Source organism: Pseudophryne corroboree, chromosome 3 (assembly GCF_028390025.1).
Source record: "Pseudophryne corroboree isolate aPseCor3 chromosome 3, aPseCor3.hap2, whole genome shotgun sequence".
NCBI classification, from domain to species: Eukaryota; Metazoa; Chordata; class Amphibia; order Anura; family Myobatrachidae; genus Pseudophryne; species Pseudophryne corroboree.
In genome coordinates, this window is record NC_086446.1 from 631,243,377 (window position 1) to 631,255,966 (window position 12,590).

At 47.1% G+C, this 12,590-nt stretch overlaps 1 protein-coding gene across 1 annotated transcript in view; it reads left to right on the plus strand.

Annotated features, from left to right (window-relative positions):
• The window catches only part of LOC135057361 (putative neutral ceramidase C), a 167,137-nt gene that overhangs the window by 117,775 nt on the left and 36,772 nt on the right, over window positions 1-12,590 (plus strand). The window contains exons 15-17 of the mRNA XM_063963249.1: window positions 2,926-3,020; window positions 5,870-5,909; window positions 9,839-9,934. Coding sequence (XP_063819319.1) covers window positions 2,926-3,020; window positions 5,870-5,909; window positions 9,839-9,934 — 231 coding nt within the window. The remainder of the gene's footprint in view (window positions 1-2,925; window positions 3,021-5,869; window positions 5,910-9,838; window positions 9,935-12,590) is intronic.

Sequence of the window (12,590 nt, forward strand, 5' to 3'; positions counted from 1 at the left end):
ACACATCTGTACCTAGTCTTTGTACCATTAGAAGTACTATTTTCCTTGCAGATCACCTTGATCTCTTGATGGATGAGCAAGTCTTACCCAGCTTGTTAGCTTCAGCCTTGACTGAGGTATTCCCTCTACTTTTGATTCCATATACAGTACTTTCTATATACCCTAATACCTGGACATGTAAGTTCCTCCTTATCAGGTTCTAGGCCAGATACTGTGACTCTCAGGCAAAATGTAACAAGCTGCAGGTATTCTGGCATAGACCAGGTGACCTCCGGGGGGCTGGCTAACAGGGGCTAAACCAGGCAGAGTTAGCTTTTATGTCATAAAGCCTGGCACATCAGTGCCGTAACTAGACATTTTAGAGCTGCGTGCAAGAAACAGCATTGGCACCCCCCCTTCCCCACAGCCATATTTAAAATAGGGTCTGTGCGCGCCGTAGGCTTTGTGGGGAAGGGGCGTGGCCACAAAATAATACCAATTCATATTACGCTGCACAGTAGTCTCCATTATTCAAATTACGCTGCACGGTATCGCCACTTACAAACAGGTAGACCCCTTTTATATATTACTCCACGTAGAGCTCGATCACGCATTATGGCAGGTGAGCTTCCTTTTACATATTACGGAAGGTAGAGTCCCCTTTTACACATTACGGCAGGCAGCATCCCCTTTTAACCAGTTTGGCAGGCAGAGTCCCCTTTTACACAGTACGGCAGGCAGAGTCCCCTTCTACACAGTACGGCAGGCAGAGTCCCCTTTTACACAGTATGGCAGCAGAGTCACCTATTACACATTCCAGCAGGTAGAGTCACCAGAGAGAGGGAAAGAGAGAGAGAGATAGGGTTGGGAGGGAGAGAGAAAGAAAGAAAGGTGGTAGGTAGAGAGACAGAGAGAGAGAGAGAGAGAGAGAGAGAGAGAGAGAGTGGTGGGAAGGAGACAAATAGAGAGGGGTTGGAGCGGGAGAGAGGAGAAAGAGGGGGGCATGGGAGATATACACACAGAGGTACCTATGTGATGATGGCTGGGGAGCAGGTAGTCTGTCTACTGAGTAATATCTGCTGTAATGTACACACTCCTTTACTGTACCCATCTAATTCCCTTCACTACTCTCATTATGTGACTATATTGCTTTCTCCTCCCTCAACACCAGCCTCTATATTTTTACTTCCTCTTTAGCTACCTTTTTCCCCATCTAGTCCCATTTTACCTGACTGCAACTTCCTCCCTCATTAGCATCACCCTCTTCTTTACCTCACTCTATCCCTTCTTCATTTTCTCCTTCTCTTTAAGAGCATCAGTAGTTTTAGCATCTCCCAATGTACTTGCCTCATTGTTTCTTTCCTCAACTTTCTTGCCTCATACAGACAGTATTGCCCACTCCAGCCCAAGATAGGATACCGCAGAGTCAGTAATGGGTTCCAGAGCCGACTGATGATAGAGGGTGGACAGGGCCGATTCTAGCGCCCTGTAGAGGCCCCTTAAAAAAAAATCTATACTGTTTTTTGTTTGTAGCACATAAAAATACACCTTACCTATATGGTGGCTTCTCTGCAATGGGGAACCTTTGAAGAAACTGATCCTTCATGGGCAGACGGTGTCTTCAGTCACTAGTCATGTAGGAGATCACCTGGTCCTGAAGACACCTGTTTGTGTAGGAATCTAACCAATGTCATCCTCATATAACTAAGGTTTTACAAGACTCGTACACTCTGTGTCAACACCTGCGCCGTGTCCTCAGTCTCCTGCCCCTCCAGCCTCTTGCCCAATCTTTTCAGTCTTGTCTTTCCCGCTACTACCCTGTCACTTGTCTCCTGCCATCACGCCAGATTCCTGCCCCCTCTTTCCAGCCATCTGTAACTGCAGCCTCCTGTCCCCATGTAACTGCATTATCCTGTCCCCATGTAACTGCATCCACATGTCCCCATGTAACTGCAGCCATCCTTTACCATTGTAAATGCACCCCACCTGTCCCCATGTAACTGCAGCCCCCTTTTCCCATGTAAATGTACCCCCCTGTCCCCATGTATATGCCCCCCGTCCCCATGTAATGTAAATGCACTACCCCTGCCCCCTGTAAATTCCTCCCTCCTGTCCCCATGTAAATACACCTCCCTGTCCCTATGTAAATGCACCCCAATCCCCATGTAAATGCAGCCCCCTATCCCCATGTAAATGCGGTCTCCTGTAACCATGTAAATGCACTGCCCCTGCCCCCATGTAAATGCACTTCCCCTGCCCCCATGTAAATGCACTCCCCTCATGTCCCCATGTAAATGCATTCCCACTGCCCCCATGTAAATCCCCCCGTCTCCGTGTTAATGCACCCACCGGTCGCCATGTAAATGCACTCCCCCTGCCCCCATGTAACTGCACCCCCCCTGCCCTCATGTAAATTCACCTCCCCTCCTGTCCCCATGTAAATGCACCCCACTGTCGCCATGCAAATACACTCCCCCTGCCCCATGTAAATGCACCCCCTGCCCCCTTGTAAATGCACCCCCCTCCTATCCCCATGTAAATACACCCCCCTGTGGCTATGTAAAGGCACTCCCCCTGCCCCCATGTAAATGCACCTCCATGTAAACACACTCTCCCTGCCCCAATGTGGATGCATCGGCTGGCCCTCGGCGCTCCGGCACTTTAGTGCGTGACGTTATGGTGCCGCATGAACTCTGTTGTATGCACAGCGCAGTGCTCCTTTGAGAACGGAGCCTGCAATTTCAGCAATGTCCGACTGAAGGTACTGATCTGCTAAACAGGGCTGTGATGGTGTGCTTCCAAGGGCTCTGCGCTGTGTTCAAGGCACCACTCGCACACACCTAGTTACGGCCCTGTGGTACATTGTAGCATGCACAGCTTATATGGGCACATATTCTGTTTTTTCTAATGCTTAGTGAATTCTTAATATATTTTTATTTCTTGCAGATGACTAGACTTTTACCATGGCACCCAACAATAATTGATATTCAGATGATCACCATTGGATCTTTGGCGATAGTCGCTGTTCCAGGAGAGTTTACGTTAGTAACCAATAGACATTACTATTCTCTGAACTGCATTGACGGTCAATTCACAAAAGTATTCCTTTCTCAATATACATGTGAGCTAGTGTAAACTAAAAATAGAAGTTAAATAACACTTAAGGCGTGAATTATAAACATAAATACATGTACGGAAATATTAAAACATATTACGCTGCGGTTCTCCAAACCCACTTATCCCACCAGGTTCTGTTACTATTTCTCATGGCATATCCCCACTGTCTAGAGTCCACATGCCATTCCAAACATGGATTCTGGGTGACAGCATTTTCTAAGACACAGTGCGACATGGGCGCCACCATATTGTCTTTGCTCATATGATCATTGTGCTCCTATCCTGGACTTCATTATTCCACATGATTACTACAGCCAATCCGTTCCCTAAGCACCCTATTTAAGTTCCCAAAGTTCACTAGCACATTGCCAATACAACTTGCCTCGCCTCTAGTTCCTAGTCAGTAGCTTTGTCTGATGACTCCACCTTTTCATCACAATTTGACTGTATTCATCATTCCTGTACAAAATTGCAGCTCTGTGCTAGTGCTCTACTGTGGTGCTTAGCCTTTCCATATACCAGTGTGCTCCTGCCTGCAATATACCAAGACCTGCTGGATTCATTTTTGCTTTACCTGTGTATCACAGCCTGGACCAACATCCTGCAACTTCCTCTTACCTCTCAAAATATGCTGTCTTGAAACCATGATGTTTGGGCGCAGAAAAAAGGGTGTGGCCTTGGGTGGATGGGTGTATGCCCAGCTCTCCCCAAGATGCCTGACAGCACCCAGGCTCACTTCCCTGCACTATTTACATGCTGTGCACATGCACACGGCATCTATTTAGGATTCACCTGCTGCTCTGCTGTGTAAAGCAGCAGTGATGTAATGCTCCCGCACCCTTCCCCCTCACGAACATCAGGTTATACAAATAAACTTCCAAAGTGCCTGTTCAACTAGAGAAATGTTGAGTAATATACCTATTCAAGTCCATTAGGACAAAAACTATTCTGGAATTTGATCTTTATCATGTTTGGAACCTTATCTATCTATCTTACATATGAAATCATTAAACATCTAATACTGTCCCTGGGAAGACATAAAAAAGTTAGCAGCCTACAGAAGAGAAAAGTATCCCGGTACACCGTCCCTGTGCAGCAGAAGAAACATCCTCACATCAACCTGTACCAACTAGTTGTATTTGTAACCACTGTAGGATACTGGTGCAATTCCTGTCCAACGTCTACTAGCACCCTAGACAAGGGGAGTATATACAGTATATTCACATTATAATCTCCTACCCTTCTACCACAGTGTAGACTATGGTTATTTTTGATCTTCCTTCTCATATATATCCATGTATATATTCTGGACATTTTAACAGTGATGATTAAGAAGCACCGGGACCTATAATTAATTGCCTATAATTCTATAATTACCCAACTGAGGAATTCTGCTGAAAGATTCCCACTGTTCTTGCTGCAGACTTAATTAGTCACCTGATTAAAATGTCTTGCCGCGGGACATGCCTCTGCCGCAACTATTTATTTGAGTATTTTCATATACCGAGCCACATAATTAACAACGTAGGTTTCTGAAATACGTTAAAATTATAAATAAGCCTAACAACATAACAAAGTCAATATTAAATTACATGAACACACCAATCCATTTGTTTACAATCCATGAGTATCTACTCTAAACCAATAATAAGGTGCTGTAAACGGTTACATTATAGTGGTCGATGTCGTCAGTGCTGACATTAGAAGAGAGACATTACAATCTGTAACCCATTATGTAGGCATTGGTGCAGTAGCCCATAAACTGCAAATTCACCTCACACCCCTTTTCCACTAGAGTAGCACGGGTCGCAGCCGTGTCGCCTGACACGGCTGCGACCCGTGCTACAGCCCCCTGCAGACAGCGCTCACAAACCCGGCAATTGCTGGGTTGGTGACGCGCTAGTGACGCGGCAGGGGCGGCGCTGGGAGATCACATGATCTCCCAGCGCCGCCTTCCCTATGCACTGTCACCTCGACGCGGCTCCCGTTCACACTAGACAGCTAGCCGGGTTGAACACGTGTTCAACCCGGCTAGCTACCAGGGTAGGATTCCCGGATCACTTGATCCGGGAATTTGCCGGGGGACCCGTTTCCACTAGGGAAAAACACGGGTAAATGCGCGCCCCAGCGCATTTAAGGAGCTTTAAGGACCGTGTTTTAAGGAGCTAGTGGAAAAGGGGTAACTATATATAGTGACAAGTAAATGCAAAGGCGGAAGTCAATAATGAGCCATCTGCCCTGTTTTCATTAGGTACTGTATTAGGGTTATTTTCTCTCCTGATTGTCTTGTGGGAAAATGTGCTGTAACAACTGGTATGCAAATGTGACCAACTAATATATAAATAAACAACATATTTTTTGTGAACTGTTAATTGCATTACTGAACACTTCTTTCTATTGTCACTTCCAGTTTCCCGTGTAAGCGTAGGACCTGTTACAATAGCAATAGTGCCGGTGATAGTGTAACTACAGGGCACAACCACTTGTCTCTTCTTTCCCTTGGGGAAACCACAACACTTGCTGGCTGTGGCTATCTGGTCATGAAAAAAATGTGCTGCTTTGTTGTGTAATTGCTCCAATAGAAAATCAGCAACTTGTGAAAGAGAATAATAGTTCAAGTTTGCACTGTGTTCTTGTCTGTTACCCAATCACCATCACTACTGCAGTGAGGGATAATCCTAAAACTGGACACGTAGTAACCCCCATCTCCCCTTTGCAGTACACTGGCCAAAATCTGTCTGATTCAATTTATTTGAATTACATGTTTTATCAGGACCATGTCTGGAAGGAGGTTAAGAGAAGCAGTCAGAAAGGTAACTGCATGTTTCATTTTTCAAAAACCAACGTCTAATCAACATCGACCCATCAGTGTTATCATGATGTTTAGCCCAACTAATTACAGTTACAGTTTACTGTAGATTGAGCCCGGCATGACCATCCATTACATCCTGTCTGTTAATTGTAACCAGTCACTCTTGCATGGATGTCCTGTCCATATGCTCGGAGAAGCTGCAGAAGATCAAGACTCATTGGGGTGTATTCAATTGTTTGAAAAGTCATTTGGGTGTCTAATAGACAGGAAAAAACAGACACCCAACCGACTTTTCAAACAATTGAATTCCCCCCATTATGGAAAACCAGTGGATTGTGTTTGTTGGGCCAGCACAAACTGTACATGTGGGAGCCTGGAAGTTACTCCAGAGGTGTCAGCGCCGTAACTAGGTGTGTGCCGGCGGTGCCTGGCACACAGCGCATAAGCACTGTGGGCGCAGAACCGCCGGCAACACCCGCAGGGCCGCACCGCACTAGTAAGTCTAAGCGGCAGCGCCCGGCTACTTCTCAGTTGGGCATAATGCTGCGCTGCCATTACACATGGCAGCAAAGCTGTAGCTGTCTGTACACTCCCCCGGCTTGTTCTGCATCCTGCCCGGTCCCCCCTCCCATTCGGTCCACCCACTCCCTGGCTTGTCTGTGCTGCTGGCTTACCCACGCTACTCCTGCATCCCATTCCCACACGGCAGCTGTGAGATTGTGTGTGGGCTGCTGCTGCTGCGGGAGGGTATGTGGTGTCCGGCTCCATCACTGACACTAACTGCTCACCGTCTGCCTGTGTGCCGCTCAGCTCCTCTCATTCATTTCCAAGCTGGGCTGGAGAGTGACTGCACGCATGTCAGAGGGTGCCGCGGGAGGGAGGAGGGCTTTAGTAAATGCTGCCTGCCGGGTGAACTGAACACACTCTGACCCGGCAGCATTTATAATAAGTTACAGTGCTTAGGTAGTTTACTAAACAGGGCTAAGGGAGATCTGTTACTGGTGCCGGACAGTCCGACACCTCACTGCACTACACTGTTGGTTCAGCAGCCCTTGCTGCTGGGAGCTGTATTTAAGTTTGAACACTCAGTAGCGAGGAGCAGGGCCGTAACTGCGTGTGTGCCAGGGGTGCCTGGCACACAGCGCAGTCGCCCTGAAGACGTAACTGTCTACATCCCTATTGTGACTACAATGGGGATGCGCTCAATGCCGCCGGCAGCCGGAAGCCACCAGTGTGATGGGAAGGTTGTGTCTGGTAACTAGACGCTACCGTAATGGGAAACACAGCGGCGCTCTTAGCCTGTGCTTTCCAACTGACTTCCTGGCTGTGCGTTCCAAGCCTCGCACTGGGCACTCGTACCCAGGCGGTCACATGATCTTGCTTCCTGCTAGATTCCAGGCTGTCTGTCGCCGGCAGCACCATGCACACCCACAGCAAAGCGGCTACAGCAGGTGTCCTGATATACCGGGCACTGCAAGGTACACTCATCTGTATCCTGTCCTGCTACTCCAACCCTGTTTTGTTCCTCTGAACGCTAAGAACCAAGACACTTGTGCTATCCAAATGTGACGGGTGCGACTGGGACGCGTGCGCTGTGCGACTGTGATGGGTGCGCTGTGCGACTGGGACATGCGTGCCCTGTGCGACTGGGACATGCGTGCCCTGTGCGACTGGGACATGCGTGCCCTGTGCGACTGGGACATGCGTGCCCTGTGTGCGACTGGGACATGCGGGACTCTGCCTGCCGTAATGTGTAAAAGGGTCTCTACCTGGTGTAGTGGCACTACTGTGCAGCGTAATTTGAATAATGGAGACTACTGTGCAGTATAATATGAATTGATATTATTTTGTGGCCACACCCCTTCCTAATGAAGCCATGCCCCTATATTTTTGGTGCGCACTGGCCCTATATTAAATAGGGAGGGGGGGGGGCGCCGATGCCGTTTCTTGCACACAGCGCTAAAATGTCTAGTTACGGCACTGAGAGGCGTGATCCATTGTACCCACTGCATTCCTACCAGTGACGTGCCATAGGGTGAGGCAGGTGCGGCAGAGCCTTTCCTGTCATACTAACATTTCTGCCAGAGTTCTGACTGTATAAAGTATATGAAAAATACAAAGATCATGTTAAAATATCTTCTTTGCATTATTTTAATCATTGTTATAGTCAAATCTCTGGAGTAAAACGTCTATGGCTCACCTGCTTATCTTTTCCACCCATCTCTGATCAAACCCCACCAAATTTCCAGGACTTTATACTGCTGCACCTGTGTATAATGCACACATGAACCATTTGGCTCATATATTGGGGGTAATTCCAAGTTGATCGCAGCAGGAATTCTGTTAGCAACTGGGCAAAACCATGTGCACTGCAGGGGAGGCAGATATAACATGTGCAGAGAGAGTTAGATTTGGGTGTGGTGTGTTCAATCTGCAATCTAATTTGCAGTGTAAAAATAAAGCAGCCAGTATTTACCCTGCACAGAAACAAAATAACCCACCCAAATCTAACTCTTTCTGCACATGTTATATCTGCCCCCCCCTGCAGTGCACATGGTTTTGCCCAACTGCTAAAAAATTTCCTGCTGCGATCATCTTGGAATTACCCCCATTGTGTGTAGATCTGGCTCTGGTACTAAGCAGTGCCACCTGAGAAATTTACCTCACCGCACGTCCCTGATTCCTACAGCTGCAAGGTAGCCATGAGGACTGTATTCTGTACATGTGTTTGTGACTGGCCCAGCAACCCTACCTGTCATACTGGTTATCTGCTGTATGATTGATCATTTTTAAAATGGTTGGAGGTATATTGCACAAGCTCTTTCTCTATTAACTGTTATTGTTGCATTTTTGCCTGTGAGGTTTCTTTTATAGTGAAAAGTATGTATACTAAGAGGGTGATTCAGACCTGATCGCTGTGCTGCTAATTTTGCTGTCCTGCGTTCAGATAGTTGCTGACTCCAGGGGGAGTGTATATTTGCAGTGCAAGTGTGCGATCCTATGTGTATGCCGAGCTGCTAAAATCCACTTTGTGCAGTCTCTGCGCAGCCCAGGACCCAGGATCCTACAGTGCGATCATATCCGGCTGATTGGGGCTGGAGCTGACGTTAGACACCCTCCCTGAAAACGCTTGGGCACGCCGGCATTTTTTTCCAGACACTCCCAGTAAACGGTCAGTTGCAACCCACTAATGGCTTCCTCTTGTCAATCACCTTGCGAACACCCATGCAAATGGATTTTTCACACCATCCCGTCGCTGACCAGCAATGCCCTTTGTTGCTATCCGACGCGTGTGTGCATTGCGGTGCATACGCATGCGCAGTTAGTACCCGAAAACACACAGCAGCGATCAGATCACCCCATCAGGCTAAACATATTGGGAGTTATGCAGCCAGGTCTGCGTTCATCCCTTCACATGCTGGGGGCCACCCAGCATGTGTGAGGCCGCCTACCGATGCGTCCGCAATTAGATTGCGGCTGCATTGGAACTAAGGTTGACCCCTGGCAGCGCAGCCTGGCTGCTATTTTTTTCTCAGAGCGTCTGCGTTTGACATCATCCACCCCGAAAACGGTACCGGCCACCCCTGTTTGAATGCCCCCCAATGCCATAACTACACCCCCTCTGACGGCTGACGCCGTCAATCACACTGCAGCCGCATCCTTCCTGGATGTGGCCGCAATGTGTAAGGTTGTGCATGCGCACTGCGGCCAGTGCACGTGCGCAGACCACCCAAATGCAACCGCTGAGTACAGACGTTTGGCTGTGTTCAGGTCTCAATTAGGCCCCTTGTCATTTATTCAAGGCATTCTCAAGTTTTTCATTAATATAGTTGGCTAAACACTGGTTGAAGTGATTACAACACCGTGTAATATTTCTTAGAGTTCATTATAAATGAATCTGCTCACTTACCATCTGCCTTGTTTTCATAGGAACTGGATCCGTCTGACACACATAATATTGATGTGGTTATTTCAGGGCTGAGTAATGTATACACACACTACATTACTACTTTTGAAGAATATCAGGTAAACCAAACAGTGCAGTCTGGATGGGGAAAGACTTTTAACATGGAAATGAAACATAAATATTGTACTATGTTTGACCCTTTAAAATGAGAAGCGCATGGGAGACCTGAATGTGATACAGGGTACAAGAATAATTCACAGGTCTCAAAGAAGAAAGTCTAACATTGTGTAATGACAGAAAACTATTAATCTGTCTATAAAGCTGCTGGTTGTTTAGACCAAACCGGCTCCAAAGAGTTCTTTGTCCAAATTCTGGTTGATCGATAACTATAATCTACTAATACTGTTTGTGCGGTCGCTTGCTAACCAGATGTGAAATCCTGGGCAGAGTGTGCAGAGATATATGCCCCAGGATGGTTATATAGCCTGAATTGTCTAACCTGGTAACTGTTAAACATTTGCCAGCTGTAACTTTTCAGACATAGACATTGCATTTTGTGTGCATAAAAGTCAGTGCATATATTCGCCTATACGCATCTTGGGTGTTCACCGGCTTCTGAGCCCCTTCATAACTGTCCGAGAACCAGATTAAGGTCTTCATGAGATGTAGGCAATGTGATTTTGTATGCAGCGGATAAGTGAAAATATGCTATGTCACACCCACCGGGATATGTATTGGTGACGCCCACTGGAGGCATCTCTATATGTAGACATGACCAACCATCGGATGCACATCTGTCCAACATCTATTTTCTGAGTATTCCTATGGCTGCGCAGCAGGGCAGCTGGAAGTAAAACACCAGAGCCATGCTTACTGTATATAAGATTTCAGTCTGAAACTGTAACACATCCCAGAAACTGGTCACTACACCTGCGTTTTAGCCGCCACTCCCTCATGACTTCCCACAAGTGCTCACTGACTGTCACTCACTTTGCTAATAAATCCTCACTGCGACCGCCGCTACAAGACCATCGCGGCATATGCGACTTAGATACATGCGCAGCGTGACTTAGACAGGTGTGCAGCGTGACTTAGATAGGTGTGCAGCGTGACTTAGATAGGTGTGCAGCGTGACTTAGATAGATACACAGCGTAACTTAGATAGATATGCAGCGTGACTTAGATAGATGTGCTGCGTGACATAGATAGGTGTGCAGTGTAACTTAGATAGATGTGCAGTGTGACTTAGATACATGTGCAGCATGACTTAGATACATGCGCAGCGTGACTTAGATAGATGTGCAGTGTGACTTAGATAGATGCGCAGCGTGACTTAGATAGATGTGCAGCGTGACTTAGATACATGCGCAGCGTGACTTAGATACATGCGCAGCGTGACTTAGATACATGCGCAGCGTGACTTAGATACATACGCAGCGTCACTTAGATAGATGTGCTGCGTGACTTAGATGGATGTGCAGCGTGACTTAGATAGATGTGCAGCGTGACTTAGATAGATGTGCAGTGTGACTTAGATAGATGTGCAGCGTGACTTAGATACATGTGCAGCGTGACTTAGATGTGCAGCGTGACTTAGATAGATGCGCAGCGTGACTTAGATACATGTGCAGCGTGACATAGATACATGTGCAGCGTGACATAGATACATGCGCAGTGTGACATAGATAGATGTGCAGCGTGATTTAGATACATGCGCAGCGTGATTTAGATACATGCGCAGCGTGACTTAGATTCATGCGCAGTGTTACTTAGATGCGCAGCGTGACTTAGATAAATGTGCAGCGTGACTTAGATAGATGCGCAGCGTGACTTAGATAGATGCGCAGCGTGACTTAGATAGATGCGCAGCGTGACTTAGATAGATGTGCAGCGTGACTTAGATAGATGCGCAGCGTGACTTAGATAGATGTGCAGCGTGACTTAGATAGATGTGCTGCGTGACTTAGATAGATGCGCAGCGTGATTTAGATACATGCGCAGCGTGACTTAGATACACGCGCAGTGTTACTTAGATACACGCGCAGTGTTACTTAGATACATGCGCAGCGTGACTTAGATACATGCGCAGCGTGACTTAGATACATGCGCAGCGTGACTTAGATACATGCGCAGCGTGACTTAGAAAGATGTGCAGCGTGACTTAGATAGATGTGCAGCGTGACTTAGATACATGTGCAGCGTGATTTAGATACATGCGCAGCGTGATTTAGATACATGCGCAGCGTGACTTAGATACATGCGCAGTGTTACTTAGATACAAGCGCAGCGTGACTTAGATACATGCGCAGCGTGACTTAGATACATGCGCAGCGTGACTTAGATGGATGTGTAGCGTGACTTAGATAGATGTGCAGCGTGACTTAGATATATGCGCAGCGTGACTTAGATGCGCAGCGTGACTTAGATAGATGCGCAGCGTGACTTAGATAGATGTGCAGCGTGACTTAGATAGATGTGCAGTGTTACTTAGATAGGTGTGCAGTGTGACTTAGATAGATGTGCAGCGTGACTTAGATAGGTGTGCAGTGTAACTTAGATAGATGTGCAGCGTGACTAAGATACATGCGCAGCGTGACTTAGATACATGCGCAGCGTGACTTAGATACATGCGCAGGGTGACTTAGATAGATGTGCTGCGTGACTTAGATAGATGTGCTGCGTGACTTAGATAGATGTGCTGCGTGACTTAGATAGATGTGCAGCGTGACTTAGATAGATGCGCAGCGTGACTTAGATAGATGTGCAGTGTGACTT